Below are 26,856 nucleotides of genomic sequence, written 5' to 3'. Positions count from 1 at the left end.
TTTCTCATCCCAATTCCGATCTCTGGTCCATTATATATTATTTCTGCTAAAATTATCTGTGGAATAAGAGTTGTCTATACAAGCACCTCTAGGAAATCTCAGTAATTATTGATACCATAACATACTTTGCTAACTTGAATGCTGTGACTGTGAAGTGCCAGCAGACTCAGCACGACTAAGTCGTTTCTTCCAGTACTTCCATGCAACTTGGATGTGAGTTGCTGCAAGTACTCTCCAGTATGGTGATACATACCTGCAACCAGGCGGTTTTGTCACAATCGCATAATGCAAACGTTTGTCGATGCTGTCCATGTAGGAGAAAATCACAAACTATGGGACCCAGTAATTGTTCCTGCCTTTAGGCTCCGTTCGTTTGGCGGAAAATATTCTCCCGGAAAATATTTTCCGGGTTTTCTGGTGTTCAGGGGGCGGAAAACGTTTTTCGTGGAAAAATATTTTCCTTCCCCCCTCACAAAATAGCCTAAGTCTATGGAAAATGATTTCCGCTTCTTCAAAAGCGGAAATCATTTTCCGGAGCTGCTTCTTCTTCTTCTTCACTAAGATCGCCGACCGCCGGCCGCCGACCGCCGGCCGCCGCCCGCCGGCCACCACGCGCCCGCCGGCCGCCGCAGGTCGCCGATCGCCGGTCGCGCCGCCGGTCGCCGCTGCCACCGGCGAAAAATATTTTCCGAAACTTTTTCATATTGGTCACCGAACACCGGAAAATTATGTTCCGGGAAAACATTTTCCAGGAAAATGACTTCCGGTAAAATATTTTCCAAAAGGAGAATATTTTCCGCCAAACGAACGGAGCCTTAGGTTCAAAAAGAGAATGTACACAGGAAACAGAGAGAATTGGAAACAGTTAACTTAGTTGCTATTCTTTTGCAGGTAGTTCAGTGATATGCTTGATTTGCCTGTGTATATAGCAGTGCTAAATCATTTGTTAAAAAAGAGCAAGAACCTTTATGGCTCCTTGAACTTTTGGTCTGCGCAGAAATCTTGCAAATAGTCGGGTGACTTCTTCAAGGTCTTCTGCTCGTAGTGCAAAGGCTTCAACATCTGTCACGCATGTTACTGTCCTATTACTCAGCACCCGGTTTCCAGGTGGTCTTATCTTCCGTCCATCTTCAATATCACAGATTTTGAAATGCTCTTAATGTCCAGACATTCGATAATTAAAGACTACTCAGAAAATTGCGATTTGTACCTTTGTTTATAGAAGAACTCTCAAGGTACCAAGCTAGAAGCTCTTCCCCGCAGATATTTCCTTCGCATAAACGCGTAACGCCATCTTCTCCTCTGCTCTCAATTTTCCCACGGACAACAAAAGTCATATTTTCAACAAGAATACCAGGTTGCAGGATCTTGCTTCCTTTGATGTATGTTTTTTGCCTTAACTTCTAGCAAATTGCATCTGTGACGTGATCCTCCATCACTGCCAAAATTCGCACCTGCAACATAATACAACAGCTATTAATATGTCTTGAGTTGAAAGTTAGTCCAGGCTTATCATGGTAGCTGTTGGAGATATCAAATAAATTTCAAATCTTCCAAATCTCCTAAACCGTTGCAATATCAACTGTATATTAGCTGGTTCTCCTTATCTGTAGAATATTTGTTTCTCCTTGATTGTAGACTTCCCAAATGTGAGCACTAGGGCATTCTATATAGATACATGTAAAAGTTGAGCAACATAGTATGAACAATTTCATCTTCTTCAATAGTCATTTCATGGTATCAGAGCCCTTGGGCTTCTAAGAGCAGATTTTCGATCCAATTCTGCATTTCCAGCTGTGCAATTCTGCATTTTTCCGGAATGGATTCAACCCCTAACTCGAGCAATATCAGTCTCCAAACTGGATCCAACAATGATGGAGCAGCTCTATCCAGCGGCCTCATCGCCATCTCTACCGCTGTGCAATTCCCACTGAAGCTAACAGCCGCCAACTATCCCTCGTGGCGTGCTCAATTCCAAGCAATTCTTATTGGTCATGATCTGTGTTAGAGAGGAAAAGTTGATTTACTATTCATCAAAATAACGTATTTATTCAATGGTAACCCAATAAACCCTAAGAGTTCTAAAGACCACTTTGCCCTTGATACTTCTAACACTCCCTCTCAAGCTGGAGCATAGATATTAATCATACCGAGCTTGTTACAAATATATTCTATCCTCCCGCTACCCAAAGATTTAGTAAAAATGTCTGCAAGTTGTTCACCAGTTCTAACATGACTAGGAAGAATCATTCCACTTTGCAGCTTCTCTCGAATAAAATGACAATCAACTTCAATGTGTTTTGTTCTCTCATGAAACACCGGGTTAGATGCTATATGTACTGCAGCCTTATTATCACACCATAGAGACATAGGAATTGAAACTTTCAAGCCTAACTCAGTCAACAGCTGCTAAATCCACACTAATTCACATGTTGCTTGTGCCATGGCTCTATACTCTGATTCAGCACTAGAGCGGGCAACAACATTCTGTTTCTTACTCTTCCATGACATTAGATTTCCTCCAACCAATGTACAGTAGCCAGTAGTAGATCTCCTATCATCTGGAGACCCTGCCCAATCAGCATCAGAAAATCCTTCAACTCTACTATGACCATGATTTTGATAAATAATGCCTTTCCCTGGAGTCTTCTTCGAGTACCTTAAAATTCGAATTACTGCATCCCAGTGAGAAGTACGAGGAGAAGACAGAAATTGGCTGACCACACTAACTGGAAAGGCAATGTCTGGTCGAGTAACTGTGAGATAATTTAGTTTGCCTACCAATCTTCTATATCTCTCAGGACTATTGAATAGCTCTCCTCCTTCGGCAACAAGTTTAACTCCTTGTTCCATGGGTGAATCAAGAGGCTTGGATCCTAACATGCCTGTCTCAATGAGTAAATCCAAGACATATTTTCGTTGTGACAGAACAATACCCTTCTGTGACTGTGCCACCTCAATTCCTAAGAAATACTTCAATTTTCCTAGGTCCTTAGTATGAAACTATTTCTGAAGATAGATCTTTAGTTCATCTATACCAACTAAATCATCTCCCGTGATAATAATATCATCCACATAGACAATCAAGAATAATTTGCCTTTCCTTGACTGTCTATAAAAGAAAGAGTGATCATTGTCACATCTAGACAGTCCAAAAGAAAGTACAGCTTCAGAAAATCTTCCAAACCATGCCCGAGGAGGCTGCTTCAAACCATACAAAGATCTTTTTAATTTGCAAACCATTCCTCCAGACTCCCCCTGAGCAACAAACCCTGGAGGTTGCTCCATATAAACTTCTTCATGTAAAGTACCGTGCAAAAAGGCATTCTTAACATCAAGCTGAAATAAAGGCCAATGATAGGTGGCAGCAAGAGATATCAAAATACGAACAGAAGTAAGCTTGGCAACAGGAGAGAAAGTATCCAGATAGTCAATCCCATACATCTGAGCATATCCTTTCGCAACAAGTCTCGCTTTTAAGCGAGCAAGAGAACCATCGGGATTAACTTTGACAGCATACACCCATCTACAACCAATAGCAGTTTTGCCTGAAGGAAGAGGTACCAAGTCCCAAGTTTGATTTACCTGTAGAGCTTTTAACTCTTCTTCCATTGCTGTCCTCCACCCAGAAATTTGTAATGCCTCAGATACAGACTTGGGAATAGGATATTGGTCAACAGTAGATAAAAATGATCAAAAAGAAGGAGACACAGAAGAGTATGAAATAAAATTTGCGATAGAATGTTGTGTATAGGCACGTGTACCTTTGCGATGAGCTATTGGAAGATCAAGATCTGACACATGAGGAGAATCGACTAATGGTGGATCCGGGACGGAAGATGACGCAGTCGTGACAGGAGGAAGGGGGGGAGTATGAACCTGAGGACGCCGAGTATAAACCTGTAGAGGAGGTGGTTCCTGTGTAGACGCAGGTGAAACAGCTGGAGTAGTTGACCGAATTGTAGTCACATGTAATTCTTCATCCAACTCAGACACAGAAATTGGAATATCATGATATGGAGTGGATTCGAAGAATGAGACATCAGCACTTATGAAGTATTTGTTCAGTAAGGGAGAATAACAATGATAACCCTTTTGAGTACGGGAGTAACCAAGAAACATACACTTGATAGCCTTGGGATCAAGTTTGGATATTCCAGGTCGATGATCACGAACAAAACAGGCACAACCAAGTACACGAGGTGGTAAGGCAAATAGTGGCTGATTTGGAAACAAAGTAGAAAATGGAATGCCACCTCGTAGAACAGAGGAAGGCATGCGATTAATGAGATAGCATGCAGTCAAGACAGCATCAGACCAAAAGACTTTAGGGACTTTCATCTCAAATAACATAGATCTAGTAACTTCCAACAAATGTCTATTCTTCCTCTCAGCAACACCATTCTGCTGTGGTGTATCAGGACATGAAGATTCATGAATCATACCATGCTGTGTCATAAAATCAGAAAAAGGTGCAGAAAAGTACTCCTTAGCGTTATCAGAACGCAACACTTTAACATGCACACCAAACTGAGTAAAGATTTCAGATATAAATGAGCGAAATATAGAAAACAACTCAGAACGATTTTTCATTAGATATAACCAAGTAACTCTGGAATAGTCATCAACAAAAGTAACGAAATATCTAAAACCCAACTTGGAAGTCACATGACATGGACCCCAAACATCTGAATGAACTAACAAAAATGGAGACTCTGTTCGTTTAATGACTCGAGACGGATAACTAACACAATGTAATTTGCCAAGTTGGCATGACTCACACTCTAAACTAGAAATATATTTAAAACTAGAATTCAATCTCTGAAGACTGTGTAGAGAAGGATGACCAAGACGATAATAGATCTGATTTAGAGAAGTAACACCAGAACATGCAAAGGAAGTTGAGTCTTCAAGCACATACAGTCCCCCTTCCTCACGTCCTTTACCAATCATCCTCTTCGTAGCCAGATCCTGGAATATACACGAATCAGGATAGAATGTTACTGAACATTGAAAGGTTTTAGTTAACTTATTGACTGACATGAGATTAAAAGGAAATTGTGGAAGATAAAGCACTGAGGTCAAAGACAGTGAGGGAGTTGGATGAACTGTGCCAACTCCCTTAACATGTGTAGATGAACCATTAGCTGAAGTAACGGTGGATGATGATGGAGTAAGAGAGGAAAATATACCTGAAAGACTTGACATATGATCAGATGCCCCTGAATCAATGACCCAAGGGTGAGAACTAGCTGAAACGCATGCAGTAGCATTACCTGTCTGGACTAGAGTAGTAGTGGAAGACGAAGTAGGTAGTGAAATCTGAGACTGGTTGTACCGTGCAAATTCCTCATCAGACATAACCACTACATTGCCTTGTGAAGGCTGTGGTAGGGACAAAGAGTCAGTGCCAGATGTAGCATTTTCAAACTGTTGTTGCTGTCCTAGTCTACCATGTAACTTGTAGCAAAATTTCTGAATATGGCCAGGTTTTCCACAATAATGACAAGTTCGAATAGTCCCTGAGCTCTCAGTAGTAGTTTGGGACGATCCATAAAGCTGCCTTTGTCCTTGGCCTCTTCCTATTCCTGTACTTCGACCACCACGGCCACCACGACCATTATACCCTCCACGATTTCCTTCGTCCCCCTTACCTCCACCAGTTCGATATTGAGAAATAAGAGCTGAATTATCAACCACAGCTGTGGTGCTCTGAGAAGAACCACGGGATGCTCGAAGAACTCGAGCATATGTATCCCTAAGTGACGCAATAGTCTCTCCTCCAAGAATCTGAGATCTAACAGTATCATAGGCCGGAGCAAGACCTCCTAGAAAATTCATTACAGCCAACTGTTCTCTTTGGAGTCGCATTTGTTTAGCATTAGAAGAAATAGGAAGGAGAGCATTCAATTCTTCATACATTCTATTAAAATCAGCAAAGTATTGATCAACAGAACGCCCTTTGCTCTCAGATCGGTGAAATTCCTGTGATAGTTCATATATCCTAGAAATATTGTTCTGGCCAGAATACAATACATCTAAGTACTTCCACAAGTCCTTGACTGTATCAATATGAGTTACCAAGTCTACAATATTGCTCTCCATGGAGTTCAAAAGCTGACCCATAAGACGTGCATCAATAACATCCCAATTTGCATCATTAGTAGGTTTAGTTTCAGTCAAGTGCATATGCTGATTTCTACCCGTCAAAACAAACTTAACAATCTTTTTCCATTGTTGAAAATTGATAATACCCTCAATTTTCTTGTCAGTAATTCAAGAAGATGAAGAGGAAATTACCTCAGTAGTCACGGTATCACTCTTTCCAGAACTACCATCAATTTTACTCGGATCATCCATCCTTAACAATTCAATAATCCACCAGAGCCCCAAATAATTAACTCCGAAATCTCCAAAATTCACCTAATCAACATCGCATAAGTTCCGAAAAATTCAGAAACATTCCACAAACACATCCATATCTCGAATATAGCGCTACCCACATCATTACCAAGCCTAATCAACAAATAACGCCTCAAAACTCCTGCTGTGAAGCTTAGTAACCATCAAGCCGCCAAAAAAATCAAACCTGTGGATCCTAACCGAGAGACATGGGTGCTGAATCTAGCTCACTGACAATGGACGATGCCTCACTGATGCTGGATGACCTCTCTACAAGACTCCCCGACGATGGACAGCACTGGATTTGGACTTGCTGGCCTCGGTGACGTTGGGTGACGTCTCTACATGGGTCGCTGGGTCTTGCTGACTCTAGATCTGGCCTTGTCGGGCCTAGGCTACGCCTTGGCAAGGCTCGCCGGCCTAGATGACGCCCCGGCAAGGCTCGCCGGGCCTGGGCAACGCGAGATCTAAAGATTCCGGTGAGGAGAGGGTTGATTGAAGTGGGTTGGTTGGTGGTCGACGGTGGATGGTTCACAGCGGCGACTGGGGGTAGACGGTGGTAAGCGGCTGTTTAGGGTTTAGAATTTTTGTTGCTCTGATACCATGTTAGAGAGGAAAAGTTGATTTATTATTCAGCAAAATAACGTATTTATACAATGGTAACCCAATAAACCCTAAGAGTTCTAAAGACCACTTTGCCCTTGATACTTCTAACAATCTGCAAGGCTTTGTTGACGGATCGAAGCAATGTCCGTCCTTAACCATTACTACCGGAAATCAGAAAGTTAGCAACCCCGACGCTGCATTATGGATACGCCAGGATCAGCTTCTTCTCGCTGCAATTTTTTCAGCGGTCTCCGAATCAGTTATACCACTCATCGCATCTTGCAAAACGTCCTACGAAACTTGGACAAAACTCACAAATTTATATGCAAATAAATCCCGCTCAAGAGTTATGCATCTCAAGAATCAACTCTCAACCGTCCGTCGCAACTCACGTTCAGTGTCGGATTATCTTCAGCACCTTAAATCAATTGCAGACGAGCTGGCCATAATTGATACCCCTCTAAACGACGATGATTTGGTCATTCACGCGCTCCGTGGCCTTGGATCCGAATTCAAGGAAATCGCTGCAACAATTAGGGCTCGAGAAACCCCTATTTCATTTGAAGAAATGCACGACAAGTTAGTTGGATACGAGACATATCTCAAACAAGAAGAGCTAAGCCATGATTCCGTACCAATTACTGCCCAATTTAGCTCACGTAATCGAGGCTCAGGGAGTCATTCACGCTGGAATAGCCGCAATTCGCGCAGGGACACCAATTATCAGCAAGGGAATTTTCAGTCCAGTAACTCTCGCTTCAACCAGAACCGAAACTACTCAAGCAGACGCAACAACGATCGTGAGAGGCATGGCAATGCCAGCCGCCAAATCTGCCAGCTTTGTGACCAATACGGCCACTCAGCCAAAGCTTGCTCTCGGTTCCGCAACTCCATACGTGATTCGAGTGCCAACGTCGCCGCTGCTTCAACCCGAGAATCTGGATGGTTAGTGGACTCAGGAGCGTCCCATCATATAACCAATGACTTGAACAATCTCTCGCTTCATTCCGAATACGAAGGGCCCGACGAGATCGTCATTGGTGACGGCACAGGTTTGCGTATAACTCACGTTGGTTCTACGACTCTAACTCATCCCGAAAACACATTTACTTTATCAAACGTCCTGTGTGCCCCAGCTATCACCAAAAACCTAATTTCCGTACCGCAATTCTGTCGTGCTAACCGTTCGTCCATTGAATTTTTTGCCAATCATTTCCTGGTGAAGGATCTTCGCACGAGGGTGACGTTGCTTCGAGGAAAACTTAGCGATGGAGTCTATCAAATGCCGTCCACAAAGATGCAACCGCAACCCTCTCCTACGGCTTTTGTTGGACAGCGGACGCGGGCTATGAATTGGCATAATCGGCTCGGACATCCATCTTCACGTATTTTGCGTCAAATCCTTAAAATCTTTTCGCTTTCTGAGTCAAATCTAGGTTCTGATTTATCTTGTGATGCATGTCGGTGCAATAAGAGTCACAAACTTCCGTTTGGTGTCTCCACTCTTGTGAGTCAATTTCCTTTGGACATTGTCTATTCGGATGTCTGGGGTCCTGCGTCAACCGTGTCCACTGATGGTTTTCCTTTGGTCTTGTGAGTCAATTTCCTTTGGACAAAATACATATGGTTTTACCCAATGCGCAAAAAATCCGAAGTAACTCCAATTTTTGAACAATTCAAACTTCTTGTGGAAAAACAATTCTCTCGCTCCATTCGAACTTTTTATTCGGATGGTGGAGGAGAATATCACAACCTAAAATCATTCCTTGTGAAACATGGTATCTCCCACCTCACAACACCCCCATATACACCCCAACACAACGGTACTGTTGAACGCCGTCATCGACATATCGTCGAAACGGGCCTTGCTCTCCTACACACGGCCCAATTCCCGCCAACTTTTTGGAGTCATGCCTTCCAAACCGCCACATATTTAATTAATCGAATGCCCACACCCATTTTAGCCCAAAAATCACCATATCAAACCCTTTTCGGCCGTGACCCAAATTACCACAAACTACGTACTTTCGGATGTCTATGTTATCCTTGGTTAAAACCATATACCACAAAAAAACTTGCGTCTCGCTCCACACCATGTCTTTTCCTTGGTTATGCCCTCTCCCAAAGTGCATACAAATGTTTCGATCCAGCAACACATCGACTATATTTATCTCGTCACGTTGTCTTTGACGAAAATGTTTTCCCCTACAAAAAATTATCACAAAACCAATCAACAAATCAGTCCTCTCCATGTCTCTCACCTACCACAACCATTACTCTACCACTCACTCCTCTTGAGTCTGTGCCATCCGCGCCCGCTCCATCGCTATGCCATCCGACAAGCACCGATGCTCCTTGCAACGAATTCAGTGATCAACCCGCAAATGAACCACACAACCCACAACATCAAACACAAGTCCCACAAACAGAACAACCACTACTGCCAAACCAGCAACTGGCCTCCACCCAAAATAACCACATGCACACCCGGACCCACCCTATGACTACACAATCTCAAAACGATATCTTCAAACCCAAACAAGCCCACCCAACATCAACCAAACATCCCCTACCACTACCAACGGAACCAACGGGGATAACACAAGCCATGTGCGATCCTCAATGGCGTGACGCAATGACATAGGAAATTAACGCCCTTATTCGCAATGGAATATGGGAACTAATACCTTCTGAGCCTTCGATGAATGTTGTTGGTTGCAGGTGGATTTATCGGATTAAAAGACGAGCGGATGGGAGCATTGAGAGATACAAGGCCCGACTTGTGGCCAAAGGCTTTCATCAACGTCCGGGATTAGACTACACAAACACCTTCAGTCCCGTTGTCAAACCGACAACAATACGGGTGGTCCTCTCTTTGGCATTAATGCGAGGATGGTCATTACGTCAAATGGACGTCAACAATGCCTTTCTTCAAGGCACACTCCAAGATGCAGTCTATATGTCGCAACCCCCTGGTTTCATTGATCCGGACAAACCGACACACGTTTGCAAACTCCGTAAAGCCATTTATGGCCTCAAGCAAGCCTCGAGAGCGTGGTACAATGAGTTAAGCTCCTTCCTCATTGCAAACTCCTTTGTGAACTCAAAAACAGATCATTCACTATTCATTTACTCCCGCGATGGCATTCAAGTCTACTTCCTGGTGTATGTCGATGATCTTATAATCACCGGGAATGATGCCACTTTTGTCTCCAACTTCATCTCTACATTGGCCAAAAGGTTTTCACTTAAAGACTTGGGACAACTCAACTATTTCTTAGGAATTGAAGTCATTCAAACTAAGACTGGCCTCTTCCTCTCACAACACAAGTACATACGGGAGATTCTGGAACGTCATAAAATGGGTGACGCCAAAGATGTGGGGACTCCACTACCCACGGCAGTCCAGCTCACCAAGCACAATCAGTTCAAAGCTGCCAATGCCACCGAATTCAGAAGCTTACTCGGGGCACTATAGTATCTCATTATTACCCGTCCCGACATTGGCTTTGCGGTAAACAAATTGTCACAGTTCATGCACAAGCCAACAATTGCTCACTGGACAGCAGCAAAGCGGCTCCTACGGTACCTAAAGCGGACCTTATTTCATGGCCTACACTTGAACAGAAATACCCAACCTGTTCTCCATGCATATTCCGATGCCGATTGGGCGGGTAATCCTGATGATCGGACGTCAACATCCGGCTACATAATATACATTGGAGCCAACCCCATCTCTTAGAGCTCCAGAAAGCAACGGTCCGTATCTCGGTCATCTACCGAGGCCGAATACCGTGCCGTCGTGACTACTACGTCGGAACTACTTTGGGTTCAATCACTATAACAAGAACTCGGACTCACAAGCCTCACACCACCTGCCATATATTGTGACAACATTGGAACGACATACGTTTGTGCAAATCCAGTGTTCCACTCAAAGATGAAACATATTGCAATCGACTACCATTTTGTCCGAGAACTTATCAAAGCCGGAAAAATGAGAGTCTCCCACATCTCCACAAAAGATCAACTCGCGGACATTCTCACGAAACCATTATCCCGACCGCGGGTGCAACAATTACGACTCAAGATTGGCGTTTCCGATGGAACGTCCATCTTGCGGAGGCGTGTTGGAGATATCAAATAAATTTCAAATCTTCCAAATCTCCTAAACCGTTGCAATATCAACTGTATATTAGCTGGTTCTCCTTATCTGTAGCATATTTGTTTCTCCTTGATTGTAGACTTACCAAATGTGAGCACTAGGGCATTCTATATAGATACATGTAAAAGTTCAGCAACATAGTATGAACAATTTCATCTTCTTCAATAGTCATTTCAGTAGCCACAAATTTGATGTCTAGAATCCCGGGTGGCTTAAACTGTTTTATTTATGAAAGTATTTCAGAGATCTGAAGTTCCGCAGTTCTTTTTGCATAGATAGTAATTGTTGGCTGCACCCGAAAGAGCAGACCCCAATCATGTCATACTTGAAAAATCGATTTTCTGAAAGATCAGAGCTTGTTTGCAGAAGTGGCAGTCTTTTTGGGGATGTAGAGATAAGCAATGAAATTCTTAAACATGTCATTCTTCTGTAGTTTCCACATTGAGCTATCTCCATGACATGCATCTAGATGCTAATTAAAACTAAGACAAAAGCTTCGTATTGTTTACCAATAAAAACTAATAACCGACAAATGAGACCTTTAAATTTCCTTTTAGCTATCCATCTAAGAACCTGATGACCTAAAACTAAAGACTAATCATCCACTTATTTTAGTAGCTGATCGAGCATATGGTACAAATATCAGTAGTTAGCTTCCAAGTAAAGACCAATGACGGAAGCATAGCCAAATGTTCAACCTGGGGGGAGTTTTCGGTTTCGAAAGGCTGCACATGCTTGAAGAGAGAGGAAGCTTATATTATAAAACATGGCTTTCATCTTCATCTACAACAGCAGTGAACTTCAATTATTTTTTTGGACCCAAAATTTGCTTAATCTAAGTAATTGCAGAAAAGAGAACTGATTTCTAAGGGTTTAACTTGCACTAAATTCGATGCCCATTTCAACTCAAATCTGAGGCTTACTCTTTTCACAACTTTGAAGAGAGGGCGTCTTATATCCCTCTGAAGATCTTCAGGAATATTCTCGAGAATCATTTCTTCATTGACTCCTTTAGTGGCAGCCCAATGGTATCGCTCAGCTTGGCGTACTCTTCTGCATGATAGGCCATTTCCAGTCAATTGGAAAGGAGCCTCCATAGAGCACACATTGGGGTATGACCTATATATCTAGATGCTTATCCACAATTAGGGGAAAATATCTGGGTGCTCAGAACTACATCATATAAAACTAGCACATGACTGGCTCAAGCAACATCACAAAATATGTCTAGAAACAGTTCCAGAATGTAAAATACAGAGAGATGCAGAAACCAATGATGATAAGCATTAGATTATAGAAAGAAAACAAAACGCGGGCAGAGGACAATGGTATGCTCGCGCAATCTCTTTGCCAAAGACTTGTAGGACCCACTATGTCAAATTTATCCACCATCAACATGATGATCTACCTAGTTGAAGCCCGTGAGCTACTAGTTTTAACTAACCATCTTCTATTGGAGCTCATTTTACCGACCAATGCTGGTCCATCCCATATCTTCGGTCAAACCCCTGCATCAAACTTCATAGAGAATCAAATTTGCTGCTAAAATCCCAATCGGACTTAAACTTGGCTCAGAGTCCTCTAGCTAATTTCCAGAAGTGCCATTGACCCCCAGCTTCAGTCTTAGCTATACGTATATTCACAAAATAAGGCAGAAAACTTCCATCTAAACTCACTAAATGAAGAAAAAACCTCTCAGCTTCCAACCAAAGAATCATACAATCTTGTCATTAATATGAGGAAGCACAAAAACACTGATAGTATGCATGAGCAGACAAATAGAGATGACAATTGAAATCCAAGATCATATCAAACACTATGCACAAATTCCAATGACCCCATAGCCTAGCGATCTCATGGATGAAAGGTCTTTTTTCTTCTACAATTTTCAATTCACTTATCATGACGCTTTCATCTCATCATTCAGTATAAATTGGACAGAACCCTTCTGTCAACCCCACTGTGCAATACATGACTGCCAAGTTCAAGCAGCTAAAATGACAACAAGATACTGAATAATGCAATTGATATGTCTTTGCTCAGGAGAAGTACACGAGAAAGGCAGGAAGAAATGCTGTATTTACCTTCTTAGCTGTTTAGGTAAGCGTCTGTGACTCATCCATTGCTCAACATCACGACGCCTTAATGACGTTTCCAACCTCCTGGGAGGATTGGGAAAATATAAAAAGTCAGCCGACAGTTTACATCCAAGATGTCCAACAACGAAAAGGTGCACTAATGGTTACTAGGAACATTCTTAATCATTATTGGCCAAAAGAACAGACACAAATTGGGTGCAGAGCTACATAGAAAGGTCAGCATGCAGATCACTATTAAGATTCATCAGTCTCCTTGGGGATGCTTTCTGATATGGTATTTTGGTTTGTTATTCCAAGAGATGTTGAGACATTTTTGAAGGACTAAACATAGCCTAGGATGGAACTTTTTTTTCCCAAGTAATAGTACCAGTTACAATAGCGACATGCACATGAAACACCACAAGTATGTTTAGACGAACTCCATTTCCATATGGTAGTTAACCATTCTTGAACCCAACCCAGCTTAAAAACATAACTTAGATCTGCTCATAAATTCTTGAAGCTAACCTATATGAGCATTCCGTGCTGTCATAATGCCTAAATCATTAGTGCCACATCTGCTCAATGTTGCTTAAGAATAACAGATTACCAGAAGACCAATAACTCATATTCATGCATGCCAATAAACTAAGAAACCATTATGAATACAGATCCGCCCAATACAATATTCAAATGACCAAAGCATGAAATCTGAAAGCCAATACTAAAAGACTCGCACAAAAAATCTACAAAAGAGTATTCATCATCTCGAATGATAGCATTGTGGATCTGTTTGTCTTGGAAACCAAAAAACCATCACACATACACTTCAACATAAAAATTTTGGAAGGTCTTCATAGTATCAATCATATAAATTCAAATATTCTGGACAAGCACAATGGTAAAGATTAAGGAACGGATCTGTTGATATAAAAAGTTTTTCAAGGTGAGAGGTCACACCTTCTTCCAAGAGCCTGAAGGAAGTTCTGCATATTTCCAATGAGAAGAGCAAATAGCAAGAGGCCCAAGCCGATAATGCCCATGGTAAACAGGACTTCCGGTACATAGTAGCTTGGAGTTTGATTTCGAGCTAGAGTACTTATTTGCTTCAAAATTTGATATAGAAAATCAATACAATGTGAAAGAAATGTTTACAGATTGTATCTTCACATTAAGGAATATCAAATGCATGATGTTATAACAACACGAGAATGTTTCTCTGCAGGCCATATTGGTAAATGCAACCACAGACATAGAGGAAAAAAAACAATTAACAATTTTAGGCAGAATTTAGAGGATATGGAATCAAAATGGGAAGGCAGATATTTCTTACACACAATATTCAAAAGCAATAGTTATTCAGGTTCGTACTTATTATTCAGGCTGGCAGAATGTTGCCACGATCATGCAATTCTAAGAGGAAAAGGATAAAGAGCAGATAATAAAGAAATGCCTCTTCCTTGAAATGCATTGCTAGGCTATTGTATGGTAAATTATTTTGTCCGATGAGAAATAATCTGAATCTATAAGAATGTACATAAGTACCTGGAATCCCCAGAACAACGAAAACATGTATCTCGTGACCAGGCTTTCTCTTTGGGTAAGAGGAACACTGCTTTTATAAATTCCATAATAAAAATCACCTTCGGGGTTGAAACAATCAATAGCTTTCGGATTTGTTTTCCACAGTTTCCATTCTGTTTCTGCTTTTTCGAATTGCTTAATCATGTCTCCGCGTCCACAATCCATAAATATACAGAGTTCTGCACGTTTGCATGCTTCCCAAAGACATTGATTAACCCTCTGGCAAAATGGAGAGAGAAAGAGAGAGATTAGACGAAGAAAAGATTGCTTTTCTGGAAAAATCTCACATTTAGTCACTAAGTTCTGGAGCTACTCCAATCTCCGCCAGCATTTAAACAGAAGATTGAAATGAAGAACCCATTCTTATGTGTTTAGTTCAAAATCCCAGAAAAGCAAGAAAGTTGTATAGTATAAGGACCGTAGGTCGCATAAAAGAAGTACATCTACTAAACCAAGACCAGTCAATTCTTATACTTCAGGGTACTTAATATTGTGAATTACAAATACATAAAGTGACATGAAATTAGACATTGTGGTGATATAATCCTTTGCAGTCCACAACCATGGATGTCAACCATCTTCCTATGACATCCTTATGTTAATAAATTTGATCAAACTTGACTTCAAACTTAGCACATCAGTAAGGCCTAGCTTGTATGGTCATAACTTTGCTTTGAATTGGCATACTGTGCTTCCCAAGTACAGTACACGATTCATACGAATTTTGATGTGAGATTCCAGAGGCTTCAGCTTCAGCATGATGTGGATCTGACTCATTAGTATCATGTCATATATCACTCCAATACCATAGGGATGATTACTCTAAAAGGGCTAGTAAAGTCAAGAAATTTGACAATGACATGACTAGAGAACTCAATCCGTAGGTAGGGCTTAGCTTAGTTGTTAAGTGCAAACTATCGCAACCTGAAACAGGTCCTAAACGAGTTCAATCCCAATGAGCATCTTACAGAAAGGATATACTCCCACAATCAAACAAAAAGGCAATAGAAATTAGCATTACCAGCTAAACAAAGAGGCAAGGGTTCAACACGCTATCCTTACACTTCCGGGGTTCTAACATATAAGAACAAATCAGGCAGAGAAAAACAAGTGATGCTACCCACCTGTAGCCCAAGAAGGTACCAGCATGATCCAACGAAATGGCCAGCCAACATGAACATGAGAAGATTGATGGCGAAATTTGCCCATGCCGACTAAAAAATGAAGCCTGTAGGGGACTGACCCGCAAGTAAGGGCAAAACTCGATATAATCTGGGAATGTACTGGACAAAAACGCCTGCGCGTAAAAGATTCTCTACATAATACTGCTAATGAACCCTTGAATGTTGGTACAACTAGCAATATCAATATCTGCAACCAGTTGAGCAAGTAATTGATGATCAGAAGAGAGAAGTCATATGAACACATGAATTTGGCAGCTATAATACTCCACTCAGTGGAATATGTCTTTGACACCTCCAGATGTGGCTGGGTTAATCATGTCACTATGTGTTAAATAGATTCAGGATGTTAACACATATTGCAAGTCAGACCCGGAGAAAGATGTTGAGTGGAGGCTTGGGGGAGAGCTCCTCAGAGTCTTGAAAGGGACGATAAACATGCAATTACTTTGCAATAAGTAGAAGAAATAACATCTAGATTCTCTAAAGGCAATTGAGACTGCAGTGATCAGCCAGTAAAATTGTAATTGCAATGCCACTTGACTTGGCAGCACACTTAATCTAATGCAAATTCATTTCACACTGCTAACCTGCAGAACCTGCTTCTACATTATTCATATGGGTCGAAGCATGTTATAAATCAATATAATGCAGAAACAAATCAAGGGTGATGCATCAGAGAAATAAGGACATACTTGTGGAAATGGAAATGCAACAAAAAGATCAATAAAGAATTATCCTCGCAGATAATGGAGAGCGATTCTTTTTGGTTGGTCAACTAAATCTCCAGCACCAACCACTCCAGTCTCAGGAGCTACGTAAGCCAACCTAAACTGTAAAATTTGACAAAGAAAGCAATCATCAAGGACTGTAAGGCAGCAGTAAAAACTCCTAACATGACAACATTGCATCTTTGTTTTGTTTCTTCCTGAAGAAGCAAGGCATAATGGAAGTGAATCATCAAGTGAAATACCAACCTGACACATTAATGCTAATAACATAAATAAAGTGTTGGCTATGAGACCTAAAATTTGGATTGTTTAGTAGATTGACCAACAATGAGAGAGATTAGAGAACTTTCTATCTCATAAAAGTCTGTTCTGAAGCTCTTCCAATTTTTTGAGTGAAATATCAGCAAGTCTTTCCAAAAAAACTTGATGAGTGCTGTTAGGGCTAGTGCTATCACCTAGAGGGGGGTGAATAGGTGTTTTTACTAAATTGAATGATTTAAACGTGCGGAATGAATATAGTCAAGATCAACAACTTGTATAGTCGATATCAGATGGATGTATATCATAAACTTGTATGTAAAATGTCGTCATATGACTAAGATGATGTTTCGACGAACTTGTTTGTCAGGTATGTATGCAGAATAATGTCAGCAATAATAAATAAAAGTTTAGGGATAGAGAATACTTAACACAAATATTTATAGTGGTTCGGCTTTATCGAGCCTACGTCCACTCTCCACGCTGGCAGCCTGTTGGCTGTGTTTCACTATTGAATCACCAGAAGATTACAAGAGCAGTGCTTTTCAGATGGTAGACTACATTATCACATACACTTCTCACTCAAGTAATTTCTTTATAAAGTCACAACGTGGAATACAGTAATCACAAGTGTGTAAGATCAAAACTCTATTCAAACTTTGGAATTCTCGATTCTGGTTATACTTCTTCTACGACGTTTGCACTCCTTTTATACTCCTCCATTTCCAATCTATCCGTTGGAAAATCTTCAGAGAAATAATCTCCAAATCAAACCGTTGGAGAAACTTCCCAAAAGAAAATGCATAGCCGTTAGAAGAAGAACCATTATCTCCTGGTGATTTGATCGCCCATACAATCAAATCAAAGTTTCCATAAGTGTAGTTCTTCGTGTTTAAGGAACGATCTTGTGATTTCCAATTAGAATATCTTGAAATATCAATTTGATCATCCTGCATAAACTTGCCAAAAATAACACTTATTGAATCTGACGAGTAATTTTGAGTCTGATGACAAAGTCCTTTCATCGACTAAGTCTGATGACTTAGCATTTACCAGCATCAAATAACTTAAGTATAATTCTTGTCAGTAATAGATTGTTTTGTCATTCCTTAAAACTCATTAGGGATTTTCTCAACATTCTTCCCTTTTTTGATGATGACAAAACTATCTATATGCGATATAAACAAAATAGTCTAATCAGATGATGTAACTTTCGAAGCATATAAAACGTTGTTAAGCTCTGAATTCAAATTATATCAATTCATATTCTGCCGCTCCCATACTTGCATTCACATCACTTACATTCACATCCATCCTTTATAATACTTCTCCCCCTTTTTGACATCAGCAGAAAGGATAAATAGCATAATCAATAAAAATACAATAAGAGTTCAGTATAAAAGTCGAACAACCATTGTCGAATCATAAGTCAATATTCAAATTTCACACCAAGTCAAACACATAACAAAAACCAATATTGAAAGTAGAAACAATAGCCCAGAAATTAAAAGTTGGGAAGATATGTGATCAATTTGGTAGATTTGCTGGAGGGGCTGAGGGTCCTGAGGGTTTAGATGAAGAAGTTCCAAAAGGTGCAGATATAAAAGGCACTTGGACAAGACTCAAGCTAGAAAGTTGATTCAATCATTGCTCAATATGTGATGAGAGCTGATAAATATGTCCTTCAAGATTTGCAGTATGAATTGCTGCAATTTATACATCAATTCTTACTTGAATTTTCAGATTGTTGATTCTTGCTTCCATCAAGTCCTTGATCTCCTGAATTTCTTCTTTAAGTTCATTGCGAAGTTCCCTGACTTCATTCTGAACTGTAGCTTGTCTCCACCTTAGATCGGTAACAGCTGCATGATCTGACATAGATGACGAGATATGGTATCCAGAAGGAGTGTGAGTGGTCTGAATGTCAACAGATTCTTCTTTCTTGCCTTTGCCTCTCTGTTGAGCTTCAGATGGAATATTTTCACGATCATCTCCTTCAAGAGGAAAATCTCTAGAAGTTGCTTATGAAGGAGCTGCCTCTTGTGCATTCTGATTTTGTTCCTCCTGTATTGCAGCCAGATCAAAGTCATTATCCTCAACATCTTGAGCATTATCTTGCTCATATTCCTCATGCATTTCAGTTTCTATGACATGTTCATTCTCAGGCTCCTCCTGTCTCCTAGAAGGTCCTTCCTCAGCTTCTTTCTCTGCAGTAGCCATGTGTTCTTGCTGATTCTCCATCACTATTTGGTTGATGAGGTCACTAAGGGATTGCAGCAAACTTTCATCCTCATCTCTTAGTCTTTGAATTTCGAGCTGAGTGGCAGCATGCCTGTCTGCATGAGCTTTATGATTGGCTTCTTGATGAAGAAGTCATTGCACAAACCTTGTTTCTTCAAGGCTTCTATCATCAGCGTGAGATTGTTCATCGGATATCTCCATCTCATCAGAATCACTGGCCACGGCTAGTTTTCTTTTGGCTGGTCTGTCAGTTTTGGAGGCTATGAGCTGCACTTTCCTCTTTCTTACTAAAGGTTCAATTGATTCGTCCTCATCATATTCATGAAATATGTTAATAGAGCTCTTGTTCTGTTCACTCATCATCTCGACAAGAATAATCTTACCATTCTTACCCTTCCAATTTTCTCTATCAAATCTATATCCCATCTTAGTCATCATGAGTTCTCCAATAGTCATTGTTTGAAGAGATTTACCTTTGAGTTTTGCAGGAATGGAAATTTTTAAGTACTCAAAGATAGTAGTAATCGGAGCTCCATAAGGGAGTTGACCTTTACTCTTCTTGACAGTTCTGTACATTTGAAGAAGTATCAAATAGGACAAAGAAATGGGAAATGTGTTTTGAATTGTCCAAATTAGTTTTGCCTCATACTGAGAGACATCAGTTTTGGAAGATCCTTTGAGTCGGAGACAATTGATGATGATTTTGTGCAGGACAATGGAATTTAGAGGAAAAAGAGTGTGAGATACATGAGATGTCGAACCTCTGACGAAAGAAAAGTCACCAGACAGAGATCGATATGCCAAATCAGAAGTGGTAGGAATAAAAGAAAATTCTGTATGTTTTACTCCTAGAATGGCAGAGAGATCAAAGGCTGTTAACTTGTAATCTTGTTGAAAAACAGAGAATTCAATTTCAGCAGGAGAAGTAAAAGACAGATTGGAATAAAAGTAAGCCGTGACTTCAAGGTAAACTTTGTGAGAGAGAGAGCACATTCTCTAAAAATCATGATTTTCAATCAGACTCTAAATCTTGATATTGAAATTTTCAAAGAAATTGAAATCTACAACTTTGTTATTCATTATTCCTCTGGCTAGGAGAGAGTTGTATGCAACTTAATGAGTTTTGTTTCTAAACAAACTGTCACTTTTCTTGTCATCAGGGGGAATTCCAGAAATGGGCACAAACTCAGTATATAGTTTCTCATCATTATCCTCTTTCCTAGTGTCAATGTTCTTGCTTTTCCCCAGAATATGGAGTTCCTCCTCACCAACAGATTCATCTTCTCCAACATTCGAATGTTCTCCTACTTTCTCTTTTCCTTTTCGAGAAATTCCTTTCTTCACAGTCACGGGGGTTTCCTGAACATTAGAGGTCTCTTTAAGAACTATCCCCTTTTCAGCAGCAGGTGTTCTACCAGTCCTTATACCCTTTTCATATTCCTCCACAACTTCACGTTCAGACAGAAAACCTAACGTTTTACACACAGCATTCACAGTACTCTGGTCACTCCGATTTTCTCGAAGTACTTTGATGGTTTATATCAATTGTCTTGCCATAACAAAACGATCACGTTCATGAACAGGGATTCTTGGAGATTGATTACCTTTAGATGACTCCCTGTCAAAGCCCGTGTCAGAGATATTGATCTTCTCTGGTTCTCCATCTTTTTCTGCCCTGGTGAACATTCCCGCGATTCGGTTCGATCGTCTGGAACCCTTGATTCCTTTCTTTGATTCAGTGGTCGATTTCGGTGCCATTGAAAAAAAATTTGGGTTTCGGAAGAGAAAGATGAGATCTTTTAAGGTAAATCGTGTGTTCGGAGATCTTTAGGGTTTCAGAGAGTAGATTGTGTATTCGGAGAGAGTTAGAGCAAGAGAGAGGAAGAAAAAAGGTTTTAAACCGAGAAGTGCATTACATCGGTTCTTACAAAGCCCTTTTTGGAAATTGTCACTTGACAGTTAATGGAAATTTGGAAAAGTATATTCCGAAAATTTTCGGATTTTAATTCCCAAACGTTATCATTTAAGACAATTTATTTCAAACAATCATATCATACAAAATATATGAGATATACATACCTTTTATAAGATGAGTTGTGCGTCAATATCAGACACTTCAAATATATGCTTGATCAACTATGTCATCAGATGCAATGAGAGTTTATTCTACACAGCTCAATATAGTGGGTTAATGATGTTTAGTTTATCTCTAATAAGCTCAAAACTTTCTTTTCTAAAGGTTTTGTAAAAATGTCAGCTAATTGCTGTTTAGTGTCAATGAATTGAACATAAATATCTCCTTTGAAAACATGATCACGAATAAAATGATGTTTAATATCGATATGCTTAGCTCTTGAATGTAGAATAGGATTCTTGGTCAGATTAATGGCTCTGGTATTGTCACACTTGATCTCCACAGTTGAGTCTTTGATGTTGAAGTCTCTCAATTGTTGTTTCATCCAAAGGATTTGAGCACAGCAACTTTCAAGTGAGACGTATTCTGCTTCTGCCGTTGAAAGAGCTACTATTTGTTGCTTCTTTGAATACCATGAAACAAGCATGTGTCCTAACAATTGACACGTTCCTGAAGTGCTCTTCCTGTCTATCTTGCAACCAGCATAATCAGCATCAGAATATCCAATGAGAGTAAAATTTGATCCCTTAGGATACCACAACCCAAGTGTAGGATTGGTGCTAACATATTTGATAATTCTTTTGACTGCAATAAGATGAGATTCTTTTGGTTCTGATTGAAATCTTGCACACAAACAAACACTGAACAGAATATCTGGTCTTGAAGCAGTTAAATATAAAAGAGAGCCAATCATGCTTCTATATAATTTTTTCTCTATTGGTTTTCCATTTTCATTCTTGTCTAGTTTAATGGAATATGACATTGGAGTTTCTGTCTTTTTGCAATTTACCAAACCAAACTTTTTCGTAATTTCCCTGGTATACTTTTCTTGATAAAGAAAGGTGCCATTTTTGGTTTGTTTAATTTGTAATTTAAGGAAGAAAGTTAACTCACCCATCATGCTCATTTCGAATTCACTTTGCATCATTTTAGAGAAATTCTTATACAATTTTTCATCTGTAAAACCAAAAATGATATATTTTTTTTATGACCCGGGAACTGCCGCCAAAAATGATATCGTCTACATAGATTTGAACAATTAAAATATTTTTACCTTTCCTTTTGATGAATAGGGTAGTGTCTACATTACCTTTTGTGAATTCATTTTGGTCCAGAAAGCTGCTCAATCTTTCGTACCAAGCACGTGGTGCTTGTTTGAGACTGTATAATACTTTCTTGAGAGTATATACCTGATTAGGCTTGTGAGGATCGTCAAAACCTGGAGGTTGTTCTACATATACTTCCTCTTTGATGTAGCCATTTAAGAATGCACTTTTGTCGTCCATCTGAAATAGTTTAAAATCACAGAAACAAGCATAAGCCAGTAAAATTCTTATTGCTTCTAACCTGGCCACCGGAGCATACGTTTCATCGTAATCTATTCCTTCCTCTTGTGAATATCCTTTGGCCACAAGTCTTGATTTGTTTCTAATGACTTTTCCTTGATCATCCAGTCTATTTCGAAATACCCATTTTGTTCCAATAACTGATTGATTTTTGGGTCTAGGAACAAGTTCCCATACTTGATTGATTTGGAATTGTAAAAGTTCATCTTGCGTAGCTTCAATCCAGCTTTCATCTTTCAAAGTATCTTCAACATTCTTTGGTTCAACTTTAGAGATGAGAGTCAGCGTATTTATGATTTCCTTTGCCTTTGCTCTGGTTTTGATTCCTCCATCTAAATTTCCAATGATGAGGTCTTTGGGATGACTGGATTTTTGCTTCTAATTTCTGTTGAATCTTTCATCATTTTCATCATTGAGATTTGATGATTCTTCATTGTCTTGTTGGTTTGATGATTCCTGAGCTTCATCAGATCTTTGATTTTGATCATTTTCACTTGCCGTCAATTCATCAGATGCTATGTCAGGTTCTTCAGATGCTGGGTTTTCAGTGTCAGAATCATCTTGTTGAGTCTGAATTGAGTCTTCAAACTTGACATTTAATGATTCTTCCATTGTTTGAGTATTTTTATTATATACTCTGTAAGCCTTGCTTGTTGTTGAGTATCCAAGAAATATTCCTTCATCTGACTTTTCATCAAACTTACCAACACGATCATTAGGATTTTTAAGAATAAAACATTTACATCCAAATATCCAAAAGTACGAGACATTAGGGATTTTACCTTTGAACAATTCATAAGAGGTCTTTTCAAGAATTTGTCTTGGAAAAATTCTATTTGAAATATAACAAGCTATTGATACAGCTTCAACCCAAAAATGTGCTGGAGTTTTGTTTTCAAATAAAAGAGTTCTAGCCATTTCTTGCAAAGTTCTATTCTTTCTTTCAACTACTCCATTTTGTTCAGGAGTATAAGGTGAGGAAAAAATATGTTGAATACCATTTTCATCACAGAAATAAGAAAAATTTCGATTTTCAAATTCTCTTCCATGATCAGATTTAATACTCGAAATAGTGTAACCCTTTTCATTTTGTATCTTTTTGGAAAATTTTGAGAAATATTCAAATGTTTTACTTTTATGAGCCAAAAACAATACCCAAGTGAATCTTGAATAATCGTCTACAATAACTAAACATTATTTCTTACCTCCAAGACTTAGAGTTTGAGTAGGTCCGAAAATGTCCATATGAAGCAACTGCAAAGCTCGGTTAGTGCTGACATAATTTATTGATTTAAATGAACTTCTTACCTGCTTACCTTTAGAGCAAACTAAACATAACTCTGAGCTTTTAAATTTTCGTTATGTCAATCCTTTGACTAGTTTCTTTGAAGCTATTTTGGAAATTAACTTGACACTGACGTGTCCGAGCTTGTTGTGCCACTGATCAAATTCTTCTTTTATGGAAACGAGACATTGCAAGTCATTAGACTTTGTGTCTAGTAGGTAGATGTTTCCATGTCTTTGACCCGTAAATGATTGCTTGTTGTCTTTACTTATCCCAGAACATTTGTTTTCTTGGAAAGTAATTCTGTAACCAATATCACATAATTGACTAATGCTAATTAAATTGAAATTCAAACCTTTAACTAGTGAGACTTCATTGATGATGAGATTTTCGATTCTGATAGTTCCCTTGCCAATATTTTTCCTTTGTTGTTGCCTCTAAAGGATACACTTCCTCCTGTAATTCTTTCTAACTTGATGAATTTTAGAGGATCTCCAGTCATATGTCTTGAGCAACCACTGTCAAGGTACCACTTGTTCTTTCTTTTCTTTGGTACCTGCAAAAGATAAGAAACTCACTTTTTCTTTGGTACCCATATTTTCTTGGGTCCATTTTGGTTAGGATCAATCATTCTCAGAATATCTCTCTGAATAGGTCTCCAAACCTTTAGACAGTCACTTTTAAAGTGATTTGAATCACCGCAATTTCAACATTTATGGGAAGTTTGACCATTGAATTTTACAAACTGCTTTTGAAAGTGATTTCTATACGCAAATTTAGAAGGTCTTTTCTTTAGTCTTTCTTTGACATTCGGAAAAGTATTTTTCAATTCAGTATTTTTCTCAAAACCGAGACCTGATTTATTATAATAAGGAACTTGAATTGACAAAATATGTTGAAGATTTTTCGAATCCATTGAGAATTTCTCGGTTATATTAGAAATTTCATTTTTCAAAAGTTCTTTTTCATTAGAGATACGATCAAAACTTTTCTTAGAAATATTTTTTGATCATAAATTTCCTTTTTCAACAAATCATTTTCCATTTCAAGAAAATCTTTATTCTCCTTGATAAGATTAAACTCTTTTTACAAGAAATCAATCTTATCCTTTTGCGAAATATTTTGCTATTTTAAAAGATTGTTTTCCTTTTTTAAACATTCAATTGACTCATCAATATCCTTGTTTTGAGTAGCACTTCTTAGAGATACAATCTCCTTCTTCAATACAAAAATCTTTTTTAAGGCATTTTTATTAACAGAGATTAACTCATCAATATAATTTGCAACTGCTTCAGGAATATTAGAATTACTTACTTCATCTTCTTCATCAGAACTTGATTCTGAGTCTGAATTTGCCATCAAACAAATATTGGCAAACTCTTGTTCGCTTTCATCATCCTCTGAATCACTCCATGTTTCAGTTTTGAAAGCTTTCTTATATCGTTCATACTTTCCTTTGTTCTTTTTTAGAAGAGGACATTTAGGCTTTATATGTCCGTTCTTTTTGCAGTGGAAACATATCATGTCTTTGTTTTCTTCATCTTCGACACTTGATTTCTTCTAAAAGCTTAGCTTCTTGGCCTTTGAAGACTCAGAATTCTTGAATTGCTTCTTTGACTTATTCATCTTCACTTTCTTTGCCATCTTTCTCAGTTTCTTGACCATTAGAGCCAACTCTTCATCTTCATCTTCATCTTCATCTTCATCTGTATCTGTATCATCAGAATCAATGTTAGTTTTTAAAGCAATGGACTTTTTACCTTTGGGTTCTTCAATTTCTAAGAACTTTTCAGTTTCATAGGATTGAAGAGTTCCGATAAGTTCGTCCACTGTGAGTGGTCTGATCCCCTGAGTTTCTCGAATAGAAACTTTGATGTTGTTCCATTCTTTTGAAAGAGCTCTCAACAACTTGTTCACCTTTATAGGTTCTGAGATGGGATTGTTTTGAAATTCAAGTCCATTTACGATCTTAGTGAATCTGCTCTGCATCTCAGAAATTGTTTCATTTGGTTTCTGAGTGAAGGACTCATACTGCCCAAGAAGAATGTTGAGATTTGTCTCCTTGACTCTCTCTGTTCCTTCATGAACAAACTTGAGAAGATCACAGATTTCTTTTACAGTTTTGAGATTTGCAATTTGTTTATATTCAACACTTGCTAGACCATTGTATATGGCCGTTCTGATCTTTGCATCCAGATGGATTCTTTTGAAAATTTCTTTGGCCGAGAGCGATAGAGCTTGAGGTTTGATTTGCTCTCTAATTCCTTCACTGGAAGGCGTCTCATTTTGCCCCTTGGAAGTTTCTAGGGAATTTGTTTCTGTTGAAATGTTTGGAATGATTCCATGCTCAACAATGTCCCATATATCTTGATCTATTTTCAAGATGAATGTTTTCATCTTGTTTTCCCAGACACTGTACTCAGTTCCATTGAAGTAAGGGGTCTGTTGTTGTGACCTGATTCAGCATTACTAGCCATCAAGAATCGTTAGCTCAGAAGTAAAGTAACACTTCAAAGAAAAATGAGCACCTTGCTCTGATACCAATTGTTAGGGCTAGTGCTATCACCTAGAGAGGGGTGAATAGGTGTTTTTACTAAATTGAATGATTTAAACGTGCGGAATGAATATAGTCAAGATCAACAACTTGTATGGTCGATATCAAATGGATGTATATCACAAACTTGTATGTAAAATGTCGTCAGATGACTAAGATGATGTTCCGACGAACTTGTTTGTCAGTTATGTATGCAGAATAATGTCAGCAATAATAAATAAAAGTTTAGGGATAGAGAATACTGCACACAGATCTTTATAGTGGTTCGGCTTTATCGAGCCTATGTCCACT

General features: G+C 39.1%; 1 protein-coding gene and 1 pseudogene across 1 annotated transcript; both read right to left on the bottom strand.

Moving 5' to 3' along the window:
- LOC115676237 (probable cyclic nucleotide-gated ion channel 20, chloroplastic) overlaps positions 1-26,856 on the bottom strand; it is a 72,435-nt pseudogene continuing 45,579 nt past the window's right edge.
- Positions 4,943-5,871, bottom strand: LOC130134883 (uncharacterized). Its single transcript, XM_056302683.1, has 2 exons — positions 5,277-5,871; positions 4,943-4,971 (listed from the first exon to the last, which is right to left on the bottom strand). Exons 1-2 carry the CDS (start codon positions 5,869-5,871, stop codon positions 4,943-4,945), a joined length of 624 nt encoding a protein of 207 aa, XP_056158658.1.

The sequence above is a fragment of the Syzygium oleosum genome, unplaced genomic scaffold (assembly GCF_021117445.2).
Source record: "Syzygium oleosum isolate NSW1041296 unplaced genomic scaffold, Sole_v2.1 Sole_v2.01, whole genome shotgun sequence".
Classification (NCBI taxonomy): Eukaryota; Viridiplantae; Streptophyta; class Magnoliopsida; order Myrtales; family Myrtaceae; genus Syzygium; species Syzygium oleosum.
Note: the sequence above shows the minus strand (reverse complement) of the source record. Positions and strands in the feature narration are given on the sequence as shown.

Excerpts from the sequence above, each read along its gene's own strand:
- LOC130134883 (XM_056302683.1), bottom strand. The coding sequence starts at position 5,871 with ATGCGACTCCAAAGAGAACAGTTGGCTGTAATGAATTTTCTAGGAGGT. Across the intron at positions 4,972-5,276 it reads TACTACTCTAGTCCAGACAG|GATCTGGCTACGAAGAGGAT; the intron begins GTAATGCTACTG and ends TGTATATTCCAG.